This window comes from Spermophilus citellus (assembly GCF_964194105.1).
Source record: "Spermophilus citellus genome assembly, chromosome: 9".
NCBI classification, from domain to species: Eukaryota; Metazoa; Chordata; class Mammalia; order Rodentia; family Sciuridae; genus Spermophilus; species Spermophilus citellus.
Genome location: NC_138191.1, coordinates 19,386,226 through 19,400,082, shown reverse-complemented (window position 1 = coordinate 19,400,082; position 13,857 = coordinate 19,386,226). Strand labels below are relative to the sequence as shown.

The window sequence follows — 13,857 nt, the reverse complement described above, 5'->3', positions numbered from 1 at the left end:
TCCCTGGAGTCTTGCCAGCAGGCAGCTGCCAGTAGCAACTTCATCTCAGTTCACACAACACCAGGGATCCGATTCTGTTTGATGATTGCTTGTAAACCTTAGGCAACTGGCTTCCTTTGGTATTTTTCTCCCCCAGGGATAGAGGATGGTCAGAAACTGTGAAAAGAAGTTGAAACTATTCTGGCTTTTATTTATTTACTCACTTATTTATGGACAAGGCCACGATCTCCTGGAAGAGGTTTTCCAACTGTGAAAATTTTATAATAAGAAATCTGGCACATTAATAGATATTCAAAAAAAAAATGAACAGGAGAGGTAGAAGAAGCTCTCAGGTGATTTGGAGTATAAATTTGGTTTTGATATAATGGAATATTATTTGATCCCAAAAATGAATGAAATGCTGGTATACACTGTATCACGGGTACACCCTGAAAACATCATGCAGGATGAAAGCGTTATAGAATTAAGCAGTATCACAAAGTTGCGCAACTTGGTGATATCCAAAACCCCACTGAACTGTGCATTTTAAAAGGGTAATGATTATGTGGATGATATTTTCATTTTTTTTTTAATTGTAAAAAAATTCGGGTTGCAGTCAATCTGACCATCTGTCCCACAAATATTTTTTGGGCACCTGCCATGTGTCAAGGCATTTTGAAGAATTAGGTATACTGAAAGACATCTGACTCTCCTTCATGATGTTCCACTAAGTGTGTTTCTTGGATAGCTAGTAAAAGTTCTCTGAGCCTGTTGGAGGTCACCTCTCGATGTCTCCCTCTGAGAGTAGCTAAGGTCCTGACAAACACCTTTCGAGTCTACATTTCCTAGAGCAGTGCTTCCTAAGTCTAATGGTGCATACAACTTGGCTAAGGTCTGTCTCAGGTAGCTCAAGGGATCTTTGGTACTTTGCAGTCTGGACACTGTCAGGTTTTGGAATCCTGCCCAGGCACCTCATGGCCCAAGGCCTGGCAGCTAAGCCATTCATGATGGAGTTCCTTGCATCCTAGGTTGCATTCTGGATGGTTCCAGGTCTCTAAAAGAACACAGAATCTCTATTTTCACTTTCTTCTGGGGACCACTGTATCTCACAGAGCATCGCCCTAGGGAACCAGCATTTCACCTCCTGCAAAATTCAATTTTTCTGCACTTCACCAGGGAAAAGTTGTGAAAGTTGCAATAAAAAGAATTACTTATTCAGTTATAGAGTCAGCCTTGCATTTTGTAAAATAAGCTGCTTGGTTTGCTTAGTTCTCAAAGTTTAGGGAAATATGTTTTATTCTGTTGAAGGATACATGTGTTATTATATTAACATAAGATGTGATTTATGTAGGCTAGATCATGAAATTGGTGACTAAATATTTAAAGTGAACAGAAGTTCATACACACATGTCCTGTCGAGCTTGCATATTCTAGTGCTCTCGCCAGTGCCCAACACTCCTCCAGTTGGGGCCGCTAAGCAGAATGTCTAAAGTTCTAATTTGTCCACACCTTCTCCTCTTCCCTTAGCTGTGTGCACAACTGAAGACAGAGTCACACCTAACAGGTGACCACCAGGGGGTGCCCAGTATCTTGCGGTTGCCTCATAGAAAGGATGCGAGGGAGGAGAAGGTGAGGGCTGACAAGGTCAGACAGTTTCTGCTAACAGCTAAGCAGATGGGGGGTGTCCTACCTGGGTCACTCCTCTCAGCAAAGGCCACGATGTGGATCCCATTCAAGTCATCCTCCTGAAGGAGAAAAGAAACCAAGGTCACACTCTCAGATGGAGGAGTGAGCCAGGGACAGGGACACAGAGGTTTGGACTGGAAATGGGGGGTGGGTGGAGGTTTGCAGGATGTGGAAGGGGAACGGACATGGAGGGACAGAGGAACAGAGCAGGGCATACATTAAGGAAGGGGACAGAGATGAGCAGCTGGCAGGAATGCATAGAATTTTGATCAGGGATTTGGATAAATGGGTTTGCTAGATGGGAGAACACCAGCTACACATACCAAGACATTAGCACTACATGGATCTTACTCCTGGGTTTGGTCAGTCCAGAAGAGCAGCAGGAAGAATGAGGAAGAATGTAAGTCTGGTTTATCAGGAGCTTCCAGGGCAACAAGCATGCAGAGGCCCCTCAGTGACTGTGGCTACCAGTCTGTTTCAAGAATTTGCCACCAGGAGGGGAGACCCAACATGGTGGCCGGTGAGGAGGCAGCACTTTCAGTACCTCCACATTAACGGGATCAGAGAGACGCATTAATGCACTTAGATTCTATCTGCTGAGAAACTTCTAGCAAAATTCCGCTGAAAGGAGACCTGCTGGGAATTAGTAAGTTTATTGGAGGTGACAGTATGCCCCAGACGAGTGAATCTCGGTCACGCGGCGCAGAGGTCCAGCCCCGCCGGCTGCCGCCCGCCCCTTGCGGCAAATGTTCGAACAGCCCCCGCCCGCCCGGCTCAGGAGGCGACGTGAAGGGACTCTAACCAAGCCTTTATGAAATAGTGAGCCGGGAACTAAAACCAGAGATTGAGTCAGACCAGAGACAAGCCAGTCCCACCCCTCCCTTCGGACGCTCCGGCAAGAAGCCAGGGGCCCGCCATAGCAGAGAGGGGAAGTCACCAGAGTTCGGCCAATGAGATTCCTTCCCAGCGGAATCTACTTTAGCAGGTGTGTGACTCCCACCCACACCAGATACAAACAACTGGGAAACTTCAAAATCTCTCCGTGGGCGTGACCGTAAGGGCCAAGGGACTCCCAACCCCCAACTCCCCCTACCGCCAGTGGCGTGGGCCTGACGGTAGGGGCTGAAGGAAGCAGAGGGGATTCTCGACCCCCAACTCCCATTACCACCAGTGGCGACACCCAAGGTCTTAGCCGCCAGCTTCTGAAGGCGTGCCCACCAAAGGGGTCCGGAAAAATTAAACTGTTGACTCCCAGACCACAGCTCCACAACACTGGGGCTTAGATGAATGACAGAGAGAGTGCTCAGTAGTTCGGGAAATAGGGCACTCGGTGGGGCTGAAAATGTAGCCAGATCCTTGGGGAACCGCCTCCGGTGAGCAGGACCTGGCTGGCTGGCAGGAGGAAGGGGAGGAGGGGCCGGAGAAGTGAAACAGCTCTGGACCAACAGGATTGAGAGACTCCCAGGAGCCACCTTACAGGGATTGCTGTCCACACATAGAGGGCAGAAGCTCAGCTCAGAGGGCACAGCTTTGCCTACGGGAAGAGACGAAAATGGATCTCTAAGACCTAATTTTATTTCTTATTTTATTTTATTTTTTCTCTCTCCTTTTCCTTCTTTCTTTCCCTTTTCAAGTTTTATTGTTCTTTCCATTCTCCTCTATTCTATCTATCTCCCTCTCCTTCTTTCTTTTCAAGAGCACCTTCCTTCCCCTTCCCCCCAACTTTCATCCCAAGCATTATGTCCTCCATTACGTGTAATTGTCTAAATGCAAATAGGTGAATGTTTCGAGGCTGTCTATAGGGCTCCTAAATACATAGCTACTACCAACACCTTGATCCAATCGACAGTTAGTATCCCCCTTCAGTAGAGCAATCTTCTAAAGTAGCCAAGACATACTAACCCTTATACCTTCATAGCACCTAACCTAAACATAAAGTCCTAAGAACAAACAACAAATCACTATATGCATATAGAATCCGGAAGCCTTTTATAAATTGAATGAATCAGCTTTAAAGTACAATAAAGCCCAACATCTCTAGGCATAATCTCCTACCACAAAGGAGAGACAACAGACATGTACAAAGCCACAACAAATTTATAGGAGAAAGCTAAAACACAGCAGTCAAACAGAGCTGGAAAGTAATGTGAAAAACATGAAAAAACAAGGGAAAAAAGGATTACAAACAATGCAGGACAACTTAAATCTACAGGAGGACCTAGAGGCATCAGAAAAATGGACAGAGAAAGAACTCAAGGCATACCTAACTCAGATGGAATGGAATATTAGAGAAGACATGACATAGCAAGTCCAAGCATTGAAAGTATATTTTGAAAATGAAATAAATAAACAAATCCAAATGGCAAAGAACGAGCTCTACCAGGAGACAGAGATTTAAAAAGAAAATCAAACAGTAATCCTAGAAATGCAGGAAACCATAAACCAAATTAAAAACTCAAACAAGAATATCACAAATAGACTAGATCAAGTAGAAGTCAGAACATCAGATAATGAAGACAAAGTTTATCAACTTGAAAAGAATATAGTCAACACAGAAAGGATGCTTAAAACTCACGAGCAATCTATCCAAGAGATATGGGATGTCATAAAAAAACCAAACTTGAGAGTCATTGGGATAGAAGAAGGTATAGAGGTCCAAACGAAAGGAATGGACAACCTATTAAATGAAATAATCCTAGAAAACTTCCCAGAGATGAAAGATGGAATGGATTGCCAAATCCTGGAAGCTTACAGGACCGCAAACATACAAAACCATAATAGACCAACTCCAAGACACATAATTATGAAGATATCCAACATATAGAACAAGGAGAGAATATTAAAAGCTACGAGGGAAAGGAGGCAGATTACATTCAGGGGTAAACCAATTAGGTTAATGGCTGATTTTTCATCACAGACTTTGAAAGCGAGAAGATCCTGGAACAACGTATTTCAAACGCTGAAAAATAATGGATTCCAACCAAGAATACTGTATCCACCAAATTGAGCTTCAGATTTGACAATGAAATTAAAATATTTCACGATAAACAAAAGCTAAAAGAATTTGAAGCCAGAAAATCAGCACTGCAAAGCATTTTGAGCAAAACACTACAAGAACAGGAATTGAAAAATAGCACCCAAAACTAACAGTGGGAGGTATCTCAGTAAAGGGGAAGAAAAATAACCAAAGAGGAAAAACTAGCCAAACTAAAATAAATAAATAAATAAACATGACTGGAAATACAAACCATATTTCAATTGTAACCTTAAATGTTAATGGCTTAAATTCACCAATCAAGAGAGATAGGCTAGTAACCTGGATTAAAAAACACAAATACAACAATATGCTGCCTTCAGGAGACCCATATGATAGGAAAAGACATACACAGGCTGAAGGTGAAAGGTTGGGAAAAATCATACCACTGACATGGCCCTCGGAAGCAAGCAGGAGTGGCCATACTCATATCGAATAAAATCAACTTCAAACCTAAGTTAATCAAAAGGGATAAAGATGGACACTATATCCTGTTAAAAGGAACCATCCACCAACAAGACATAACAATTATCAATTTATATGCACCAAACAATGGTGCGGCAACGTTCATAAAACAAACTCTCCTCAAGTTCAAGAGTCAAATAGACCACAACACAATAATATGGGTGACTTCAACACACCGCTCACGCCATTAGACAGATCCTCCAGACAAAAGCTGAATAAAGAAACTATAGAACTCAATGATACAATCAATAACCTAGACTTAACCAACATATATAGAATATATCAACCATCATCGGTGGATACACGTTCTTCTCAGCAGCACATGGATCTTACTCAAAGATAGATCATATATTATGCCATAGGGCAACTCTTAGTAAATATAAAGGTGTGGAGATAATACCATGCACCATATCTGATCATAATGGAATGAAACTGGAAATCAATGATAAAAGAAGGAAGGAAAAATCCTGCATCACCTGGAAAATAAACAATATGTTACTGAATGATCAATGGGTTACAGAAGACATAAAGGAGGAAATAAAAAAATTCTTAGAGATAAACGACATTTCAGACACAACATACAGGAATCTATGGGACACAAATAAAGCAGTTTTAAGAGGGAAATTCATTTCCTGGAGTTCATTCCTCAAAAATAGAAAAAACCAACAAATAAATGAACTCACTCTACATCTCAAAACCCTAGAAAAGGAAAAGCAAAACAACAGCAAATATAGCAGAAGACAAGAAATAATTAAAATCAGAGCGGAAATCAACAAAATTGAAACAAAAAAACCATTGAAAAATTGATAAAACTAAAAGTTGGTTCTTTGAAAAAATAAATAAGATCGACAGACCCTTAGCCATGCTAACGACGAGAAGAAAAGAGAAAACTCGTATTACTAATATACGGGATGAAAAAGGCAATATCACAACAGACACTACAGAAATACAGAAGATAATTAGAAAGTATTTTGAAACCCTTATATTCTAATAAAATAGAAGATAGTGAAGATATCGATAAATTTCTTAAGTCATATGATCTGCCCAGATTGAGTCAGGAAGACACACACAATTTAAACAGACCAATAACAAAGGAAGAAATAAAAGAAGCCATCAAAAGACTACCAACCAAGAAAAGCCCTGGACCAGATGGGTATACAGCGGAGTTTTATAAAATCTTCAAAGAAGAATTAATACCAATACTTTTCAAGCTATTTCAAGAAATAGAAAAAGAAGGAGCTCTTCCAAATTCATTCTATGAGGCCAACATCACCCTGATCCCGAAACCAGACAAAGACACTTCAAAGAAAGAAAACTACAGACCAATATCTCTAATGAACATAGATGCAAAAATTCTCAATAAAATCCCAGTGAATCGAATACAAAAGCATATCAAAAAAATTGTGCACTGGGCTGGGGATGTGGCTCAAGTGGTAGCGCGCTCACCTGACATGCGTGCGGCCCGGGTTCGATCCTCAGCACCACATACCAACAAAGATGTTGTGTCCACCGAGAACTAAAAAATAAATATTAAAAATTCTCTCTCTCTTTCTCTCTCTCTCTCTCTCTCTCTCTCTCTCTCTCTCTCTCTCTCCTCTCTCACTCTTTAAAAAAAAAAATTGTGCACCATGATCAAGTAGGATTCATCCCTGGGATGCAAGGCTGGTTCAATATACGGAAATCAATAAATGTTATTCACCACATCAGTAGACTTAAAGATAAGAACCATATGGTCATCTCGATAGACGCAGAAAAAGCATTCAACAAAGTACAGCATCCCTTTATGTTCAAAACATTAGAAAAACTAGGGATAACAGGAACTTACCTCAACATTGTAAAAGCTATATATGCTAAGCCTCAGGCTAGCATCATTCTAAATGGAGAAAAACTGAAGGCATTCCCTCTAAAATCTGGAACAAGACAGGGATACCCTCTCTCACCACTTCTATTCAATTTAGTTCTTGAAATACTAGCCAGAGCAATTAGACAGACAAAAGAAATTAAAGGCATAAAAAAAGGAAAAGAAGAACTTAAAATATCACTATTTGCAGACGACATGATCCTATACTTAGAAGACCCAAAAGGGTCTACAAAGAAACTACTAGAACTAATAAATGAATTCAGCAAAGTGGCAGGATATAAAATCAACACGCATAAATCAAAGGCATTCCTGTATATCAGTGACACATCTTCTGAACTGGAAATGAGGAAAACCACCCCATTCAAAATATCCTCAAAAAAATAAAATACTTGGGAATCAACCTAACAAAAGAGGTGAAAGATTTATACAATGAAAACTACAGAACCCTAAAGAGAGAGATAGAAGAAGATCTTAGAAGATGGAAAAATGTACCCTGTTCATGGATAGGCAGAACCAACATCATCAAAATGGCAATATTACCCAAAGTTCTCTACAGGTTCAATGCAATGCCAATCAAAATCCCAATGGCATTTCTTGTAGAAATAGATAAAAGTATCATGAAATTCATATGGAAAAACAAGAGACCCAGAGTAGCAAAAGCAATTCTAAGCAGGAAGTGTGAATCGGAAGGTATAGCGATACCAGATTTCAAACTATACTACAGAGCAATAGTAACAAAAACAGCATGGTACTGGTACCAAAACAGGCAGGTGGAACAATGGTACAGAAGAGAGGACACAGAGACCAATCCACAAAATTACAACTTTCTTATATTTGATAAAGGAGCTAAAAGCATATAATGGAGGAAGGATAGAATCTTCAACAAATGGTGCTGGGAAAACTGGAAATCCATATGGAACAAAATGAAGCTGAACCCCTTTCTCTCTCCATGCACAAAAGTTAACTCAAAATGGATCAAAGAGCTTGATATCAAATCAGAGACTCTGCGCCTGATAGAAGAAAAAGTTGGCTCCGATCTACATATTGTGGGGTCGGGCTCCAAATTTCTTAATACGATGCCCATAGCCCAAGAGTTAAATACAAGAATAAACAAATGGGACTTACTTAAACTAAAAAGTTTTTTCTCAGCAAGAGAAACAATAAGAGAGGTAAATAGGGAACCTACATCCTGGGAACAAATTTTTACTCCTCTCACTTCAGATAGAGCCCTAATATCCAGAATATACAAAGAACTCAAAAAATTAAACAATAATATAACAAATAACCCAATCAACAAATGGGCCAAGGACCTGAACAGACACTTCTCAGAGGAGGACGTACAATCAATCAATAAGTACATGGAAAAATGCTCACCATCTCTAGCAGTCAGAGAAATGCAAATCAAAACCACCCTAAGATACCATCTCACTCCAGTAAGATTGGCAGCCATTATGAAGTCAAACAACAATAAGTGCTGGCGAGGATGTGGGGAAAAGGTTACTCTTGTACATTGCTGGTGGGACTGCAAATTGGTGCAGCCAATTTGGAAAGCAGTATGGAGATTCCTGGGAAAGCTGGGAATGGAACCACCATTTGACCCAGCTATCGCCCTTCTCGGACTATTTCCTGAGGACCTTAAAAGAGCATACTATAGGGATACTGCCACATCAATGATCATAGTAGCACAATTCACAATAGCTAGACTGTGGAATCAACCTAGATGCCCTTCAATAGATGAATGGATTAAAAAATGTGGCATTTATACACAATGGAGTATTATGCAGCACTAAAAAACGACAAAATCATGGAATTTTCAGGGAAATGAATGGCATTAGAGAAGATTATGCTAAGTGAAGCTAGCCAATCCCTAAGAAACAAATGCCGAATGTCTTCTTTGATATAAGGAGAGCAACTAAGAACAGAGCAGGGAGGAAGAGCTTGAGGAAAAGACTAACATTAAACAGAGACAAGTGGTGGGAGGGAAAGGGAGAGAGAAGGGAAATTGTATGGAAATGGAGGGAGACCCTCATTGTTACACAAAATTACATATAAGAGTTTGTGAGGGGAAAGGGGGAAAAAACAAGGGAGAGAATTGAATAACAACAGATGGGGTAGAGAGGAAAGATGGGAGGGGAGGGAAGGGGGGATAGTAGGGGATAGGAAAGGTAGCAGAATACAACAGTTACTAGTATGGAATTATGTAAAAACGTGGATGTGTAACCGATGTGATTCTGCAACTTGTATTTGGGGTAAAAATGGGAGTTCATAACCCACTTGAATCAAATGTATGAAAGATGATATGTCATGAGCTTTGTAATGTTCTGAACAACCAATAAAAAAAAAAAAGAATTTGCTACCAAGAGGTATCATCAGCAATGCATCAGATTATGGGAACATCTGCATGCTGCCGATAGATCCTGAAACCATCCCCAAGTGGGCAGCAGATGAGAACCCTCCAGGTCTATTAGGATGTGGGTTGTTGTTGTTTATACAAGTTAGGACTCTGGTTGAAGAAACAGCCCATGAAGTACGTAGGGGGACATCCTGCTGGCTGTGACCTCCAGGGGTTTCCTTGGGGTCCTTTCGGCTCTCAATCCAAAGCTTGCTAAATCAGTATGAGCATTTCTATGAATGTGGGTGGCCTCAAGAAGACTCATGACTGAGGGAATTGTGAGTGTGGCGGTGGGGGCCAGGACAAGGAAAAGAAACCAGAGAGAGTATTTCAAATAATGGGCAAGCAAGGGGCATTTTGTGTTTCCACATCCCGGACACAAAGGGCCTTCTGCCTTGTGTCTCCTTTGCATTGATTGTTGCTGGAGGAAGAAAAGTAGGAGCACTGGAGGGGCCCTGAGAAAAGAAATGTGATGCCTAGGAGACTTGGAGAGGAATATGTGTGAGACAGAGGCACCTAGGGACAAAGCCAAGTGAATACTGATTATGACATGGGAGAGGTATTCACTGGGCACCCTGAATGGCATACCAGAATCATCTTATAGGGGAAAAAAAACCTCCATGCATCTCAACCCTCCCCAGATCTCCGTTTCCATTTCAATTGATTTTAATGCTGGTGCAATCCTATCTAAATGCTAATTTTTTCCCCTATGAGTATAGAATGGACAAAACCTCCAAAAAATTCTGAGAGAGATTAAATAGAAAATATTATTATTAAAAACAAGACAGCGGGCACTGTCTTGGTCAGATTCTTTAGGGAATTGAATTTTACAGATATAGATATGTGTGTGCGTGCCAGTTTATTACACAAATCCGACAGCAACCAGAAGGGGAGTCTGAGGTCTCACTGTTTTACATTTGCTATTCTTGCCAGATGGAATATCCCGGTCAGTTCTCATTAGGCTGCCCTGCATCTCTGTCTCCTGCCATCAGCTGGAAGTGAGTGCTGTTAACTCTCTGAAGCAGGCCTCATTTCTGTGTGCCCTTCTAGAAGGCATTTGGAAATTGGTTTTTGAATTAAGAATCCATATTCGTTTTCTAAGAGGCTGCTCGTAATATGCCTGTCACTCTCCAAGGCCTGACATTGTCCCTGGCTGGAGAGCTGTAACCAAGGGACAGAGCCCCTCTCTGCCTGCATCTTACAGATTCAGCACACAAACCTCCTTTGAATACCCAAGAAGAAGCAGGTGCATGCTAGGGGCCAGGTATTTTCAGTAATAAACTCACAAGAGTCCATGGCAAGCCCATGAGTCAGTAAGAACCCAGTGTGCACAGGCCAGAAAGAGGTGAGCTTCCTGCAGGATTGAGAAAACTAAGGGCTTTCTCTGAACCTGGAAGTCTTTGCTACCTAGAGCAACCATCTGGCCTTTACATCATACTGCCTTGGAAATTCCCTTTTTAATTGCACAAATCTTTTCTTATCAACTAGGTGGTCAGCTCTCTAGGAGAATTATCATGCTTCAAAATAACAATGATGAGGGGCTGGAGTTGTGGCTCAGTGGTAGAGCACTTGCCTGGCATGTGTAAGGCCCTGGGTTCAATCCTCAGGACTGCATATAAATAAATAGGTAAATAAAATTAAAAAAAAAAAAAAAGATCCATTGACAACTTAAGAATATTTTGAAAAAAATGATGATTCAAATGTTGACAGTATCTTCCACTTGCCACTTTTGTATAAGTACTTTGTAAATATATTATCTCTGAATCTCAAATAAAAATCCTATTCCTACTTAATACTTAAAGAATTGGTGACTTACCCAAGGTTGCAGAGCTAGTAATTGACATAGTGGGATTCCAGCCAGTTCTGTCTGGCCCCAAAGCCCACTGTCTTGGTCCATTCTGACTGCCATAACAAAATATCAAAGTGGGGAGCTTATAAACAACAGAAATCAATGAACTTTGTTTCTTACTGTTCTTGAGGCTGGGAAGTCAAAGAGGAATTCCCTGTCAGATTCAGAGTTTAGATCTTCCCTGCACTCTGGCTCATAGATAAAAGGGTTAACTAGTTCTTGCAACTTTCTGCATAAAGGTAATAACCCCAATCATGAGGGTTGACCCAACCACCCTTAAAGGCCCCACCTTCTAATACCATCACCTTGGACACTGAGATTTCAAAATAGAAACCAATGTTATAGGTTCTTTTTTCTTTCTTTCTTTTTAGTTGTAGACAGACACAATACCTTTATTTTATTTATTTATTTTTACATGGCACTGAGGATCGAACTCAGTAACTCACACGTGCCGGACAAGCTCTTTACCACTGAGCCATAACCCCAGCCCTATAGGTTCTTATTAATGTCGATTGATTTAAAAAAGAGTGTGACTATAAAAATCTTAGATTGTCACTAAAGAAAATTAGATACTATTAGAGATACTAAGAAGAAATTAGCCTTATCACTTATCTAATAACCAGATATGTTGCCAGTGTCAATATTTTATTTCCTTCATCTCTTTTGAATGTTCTCCTATTGAATGAAGAGGCACAGAGGGGAAAAAAAAGTAGTTTAGGCTAACAGGCTTCCTAACTGAGGTGCAGTGTAGTGGCCTCAGGCCTTGTCTAGGAGTCTTTGGCCTCATTTTGGAAGTGCCTTACTATTGCAATAGAGAGAGGATTGTTTTAGAAGAAAGCACTGATTCTCATCCCCTCTGGACACTTGCCAAGGACTCTGACTGACCATTTGCCAGGATGGGGGTGGACTGTCCAAGGAGAATGACAGGTCAGCACTGCGTTTGGATTGCCCTGCCTCACCTTGAAATTTTTCTAGTGTTGTAAATAAATAAATGTTCTTGGATTCACACATACCAAATATTACTAGGCACCAATTTCTTTAGTAATAATACGATAGGTTGCAGATGATCTGTGACTTTAGAAACCTGCATAATTGGGGTGGGGGGTAGAAAAAGGTAAATCGTTACTTTATTTCTAGCTAGCTTTCCTATCTTATTTAAAAGTTTTTCAATGTCTGAGAAGGTGGCTGTTGAAGAGAAAGATTCTTAAGTTCACTAACTGGTCACTTTCCACAATATCTGGTTAGGTGGTCTATGAGGATGCCACTCTGGAGCAGTGCTCTCTAGTTGGGCATCCACATTCTGGACCAGTCACAGAAGCCTTAACCAGACCCAGACAGCCCTCATCCAAGTTTCCCAACAGGGAGGAAGGCAAAGCAGGGTGTTACGAAAGAGCAAACCATTCTAGAGTCCTTTCTCTACTTGGTTAAAATAAATACCCTTGCCTAGATCATGGAGAATTGCTTTTTTAGGAATAAGGGAAATAGAAAAACTAAAGATAAAGACACAACAGAACAGACTGGGAGTGATCGTTCTCAATTTAAAATGGTAATTTGTTTTATGAAAGAGAGAAAGATCATGAATCTATTCAGGATTAAAGGCCACTAAAGAAACATAGCAACTGAATGCAAATGTGGGATCTGGCATTGGATCCTAGGCCAGGAAAAAAATAAAAGTTTTTCTTTTGCAATAAAGGACATTAATGAAATAACTGGTCAGTATAAATAACGTCTATGAATTAGATAGCAGAGTTACATCAGTGATGATTTTGACCATTGTTCTATGATTATTAGAGAAAATGCTTATGTTTAGAAATACTTGAAGTATTTAGGATAAAGGGGAATCACATCTGCTACTTACTCTCAAACAGTTCTCTCTCTCTCTCTCTCTCTCTCTCTCTCTCTCTCTATCTCTCTCTCTCTCTCTGTCTCACACACACACACACACACACACACACACACAGATATTTATGAGAGAAGGAGAAAGAGACAGGAAGTCATGATGGCAAAATGTTAACATCTGGGGAATTTGGGTGAAGAAATAATGAAACTCTTTACACTACTTTTGTTAAGTCTAAAATTATTTTAGAGTAAAAGGTTAGATCAATTTTTAAAAGGAATATTACATTTAAAGCAATGTTATACCCTTTTGTTGTTATTATTTTTAAACTTAGGAACAAGACCTTTTAAAGGTTAATTTTTTGAAAGGCTTAAATGTTAGGAAATGTTAGGAAAATAGGTTTCCACTGGGTTTTTCTTAAATAATGCACTCCTCTAGACTCAGTTATTCGCCCTTCAGTGTTCTATGAAATATTTTCTCTCCTTTCAGAAATCCAGCTGAGTTACATGCCGACAAAACAGTAGGTATAAAGTTACTCCATGGTCCTGTTTATCCATCACCGCTAATCATGAACTAGAGTATTTAAAAGAAAAATGCTTCCATGTTAATCCTTTTACCCCTACTCCCACCCCAAATGGCACCTGGTGGGAACAGGGTCGCTCTAGGGAGGCATATTGGAGACATCATGAGAGTTGGCTTCAGATGGCCTTAATTAAAGTCCCCCAAACTAATGAGTTATGTTTCTTTGAGTAAT

General features: G+C 40.4%; 1 protein-coding gene across 1 annotated transcript in view; it reads right to left on the bottom strand.

Moving 5' to 3' along the window:
• CASQ2 (calsequestrin 2) overlaps window positions 1-13,857 on the bottom strand; it is a 69,325-nt gene that overhangs the window by 14,938 nt on the left and 40,530 nt on the right. The window contains exon 8 of the mRNA XM_081307449.1: window positions 1,670-1,724. Within this exon, the coding sequence (XP_081163575.1) occupies window positions 1,670-1,724 (55 nt within the window). The remainder of the gene's footprint in view (window positions 1-1,669; window positions 1,725-13,857) is intronic.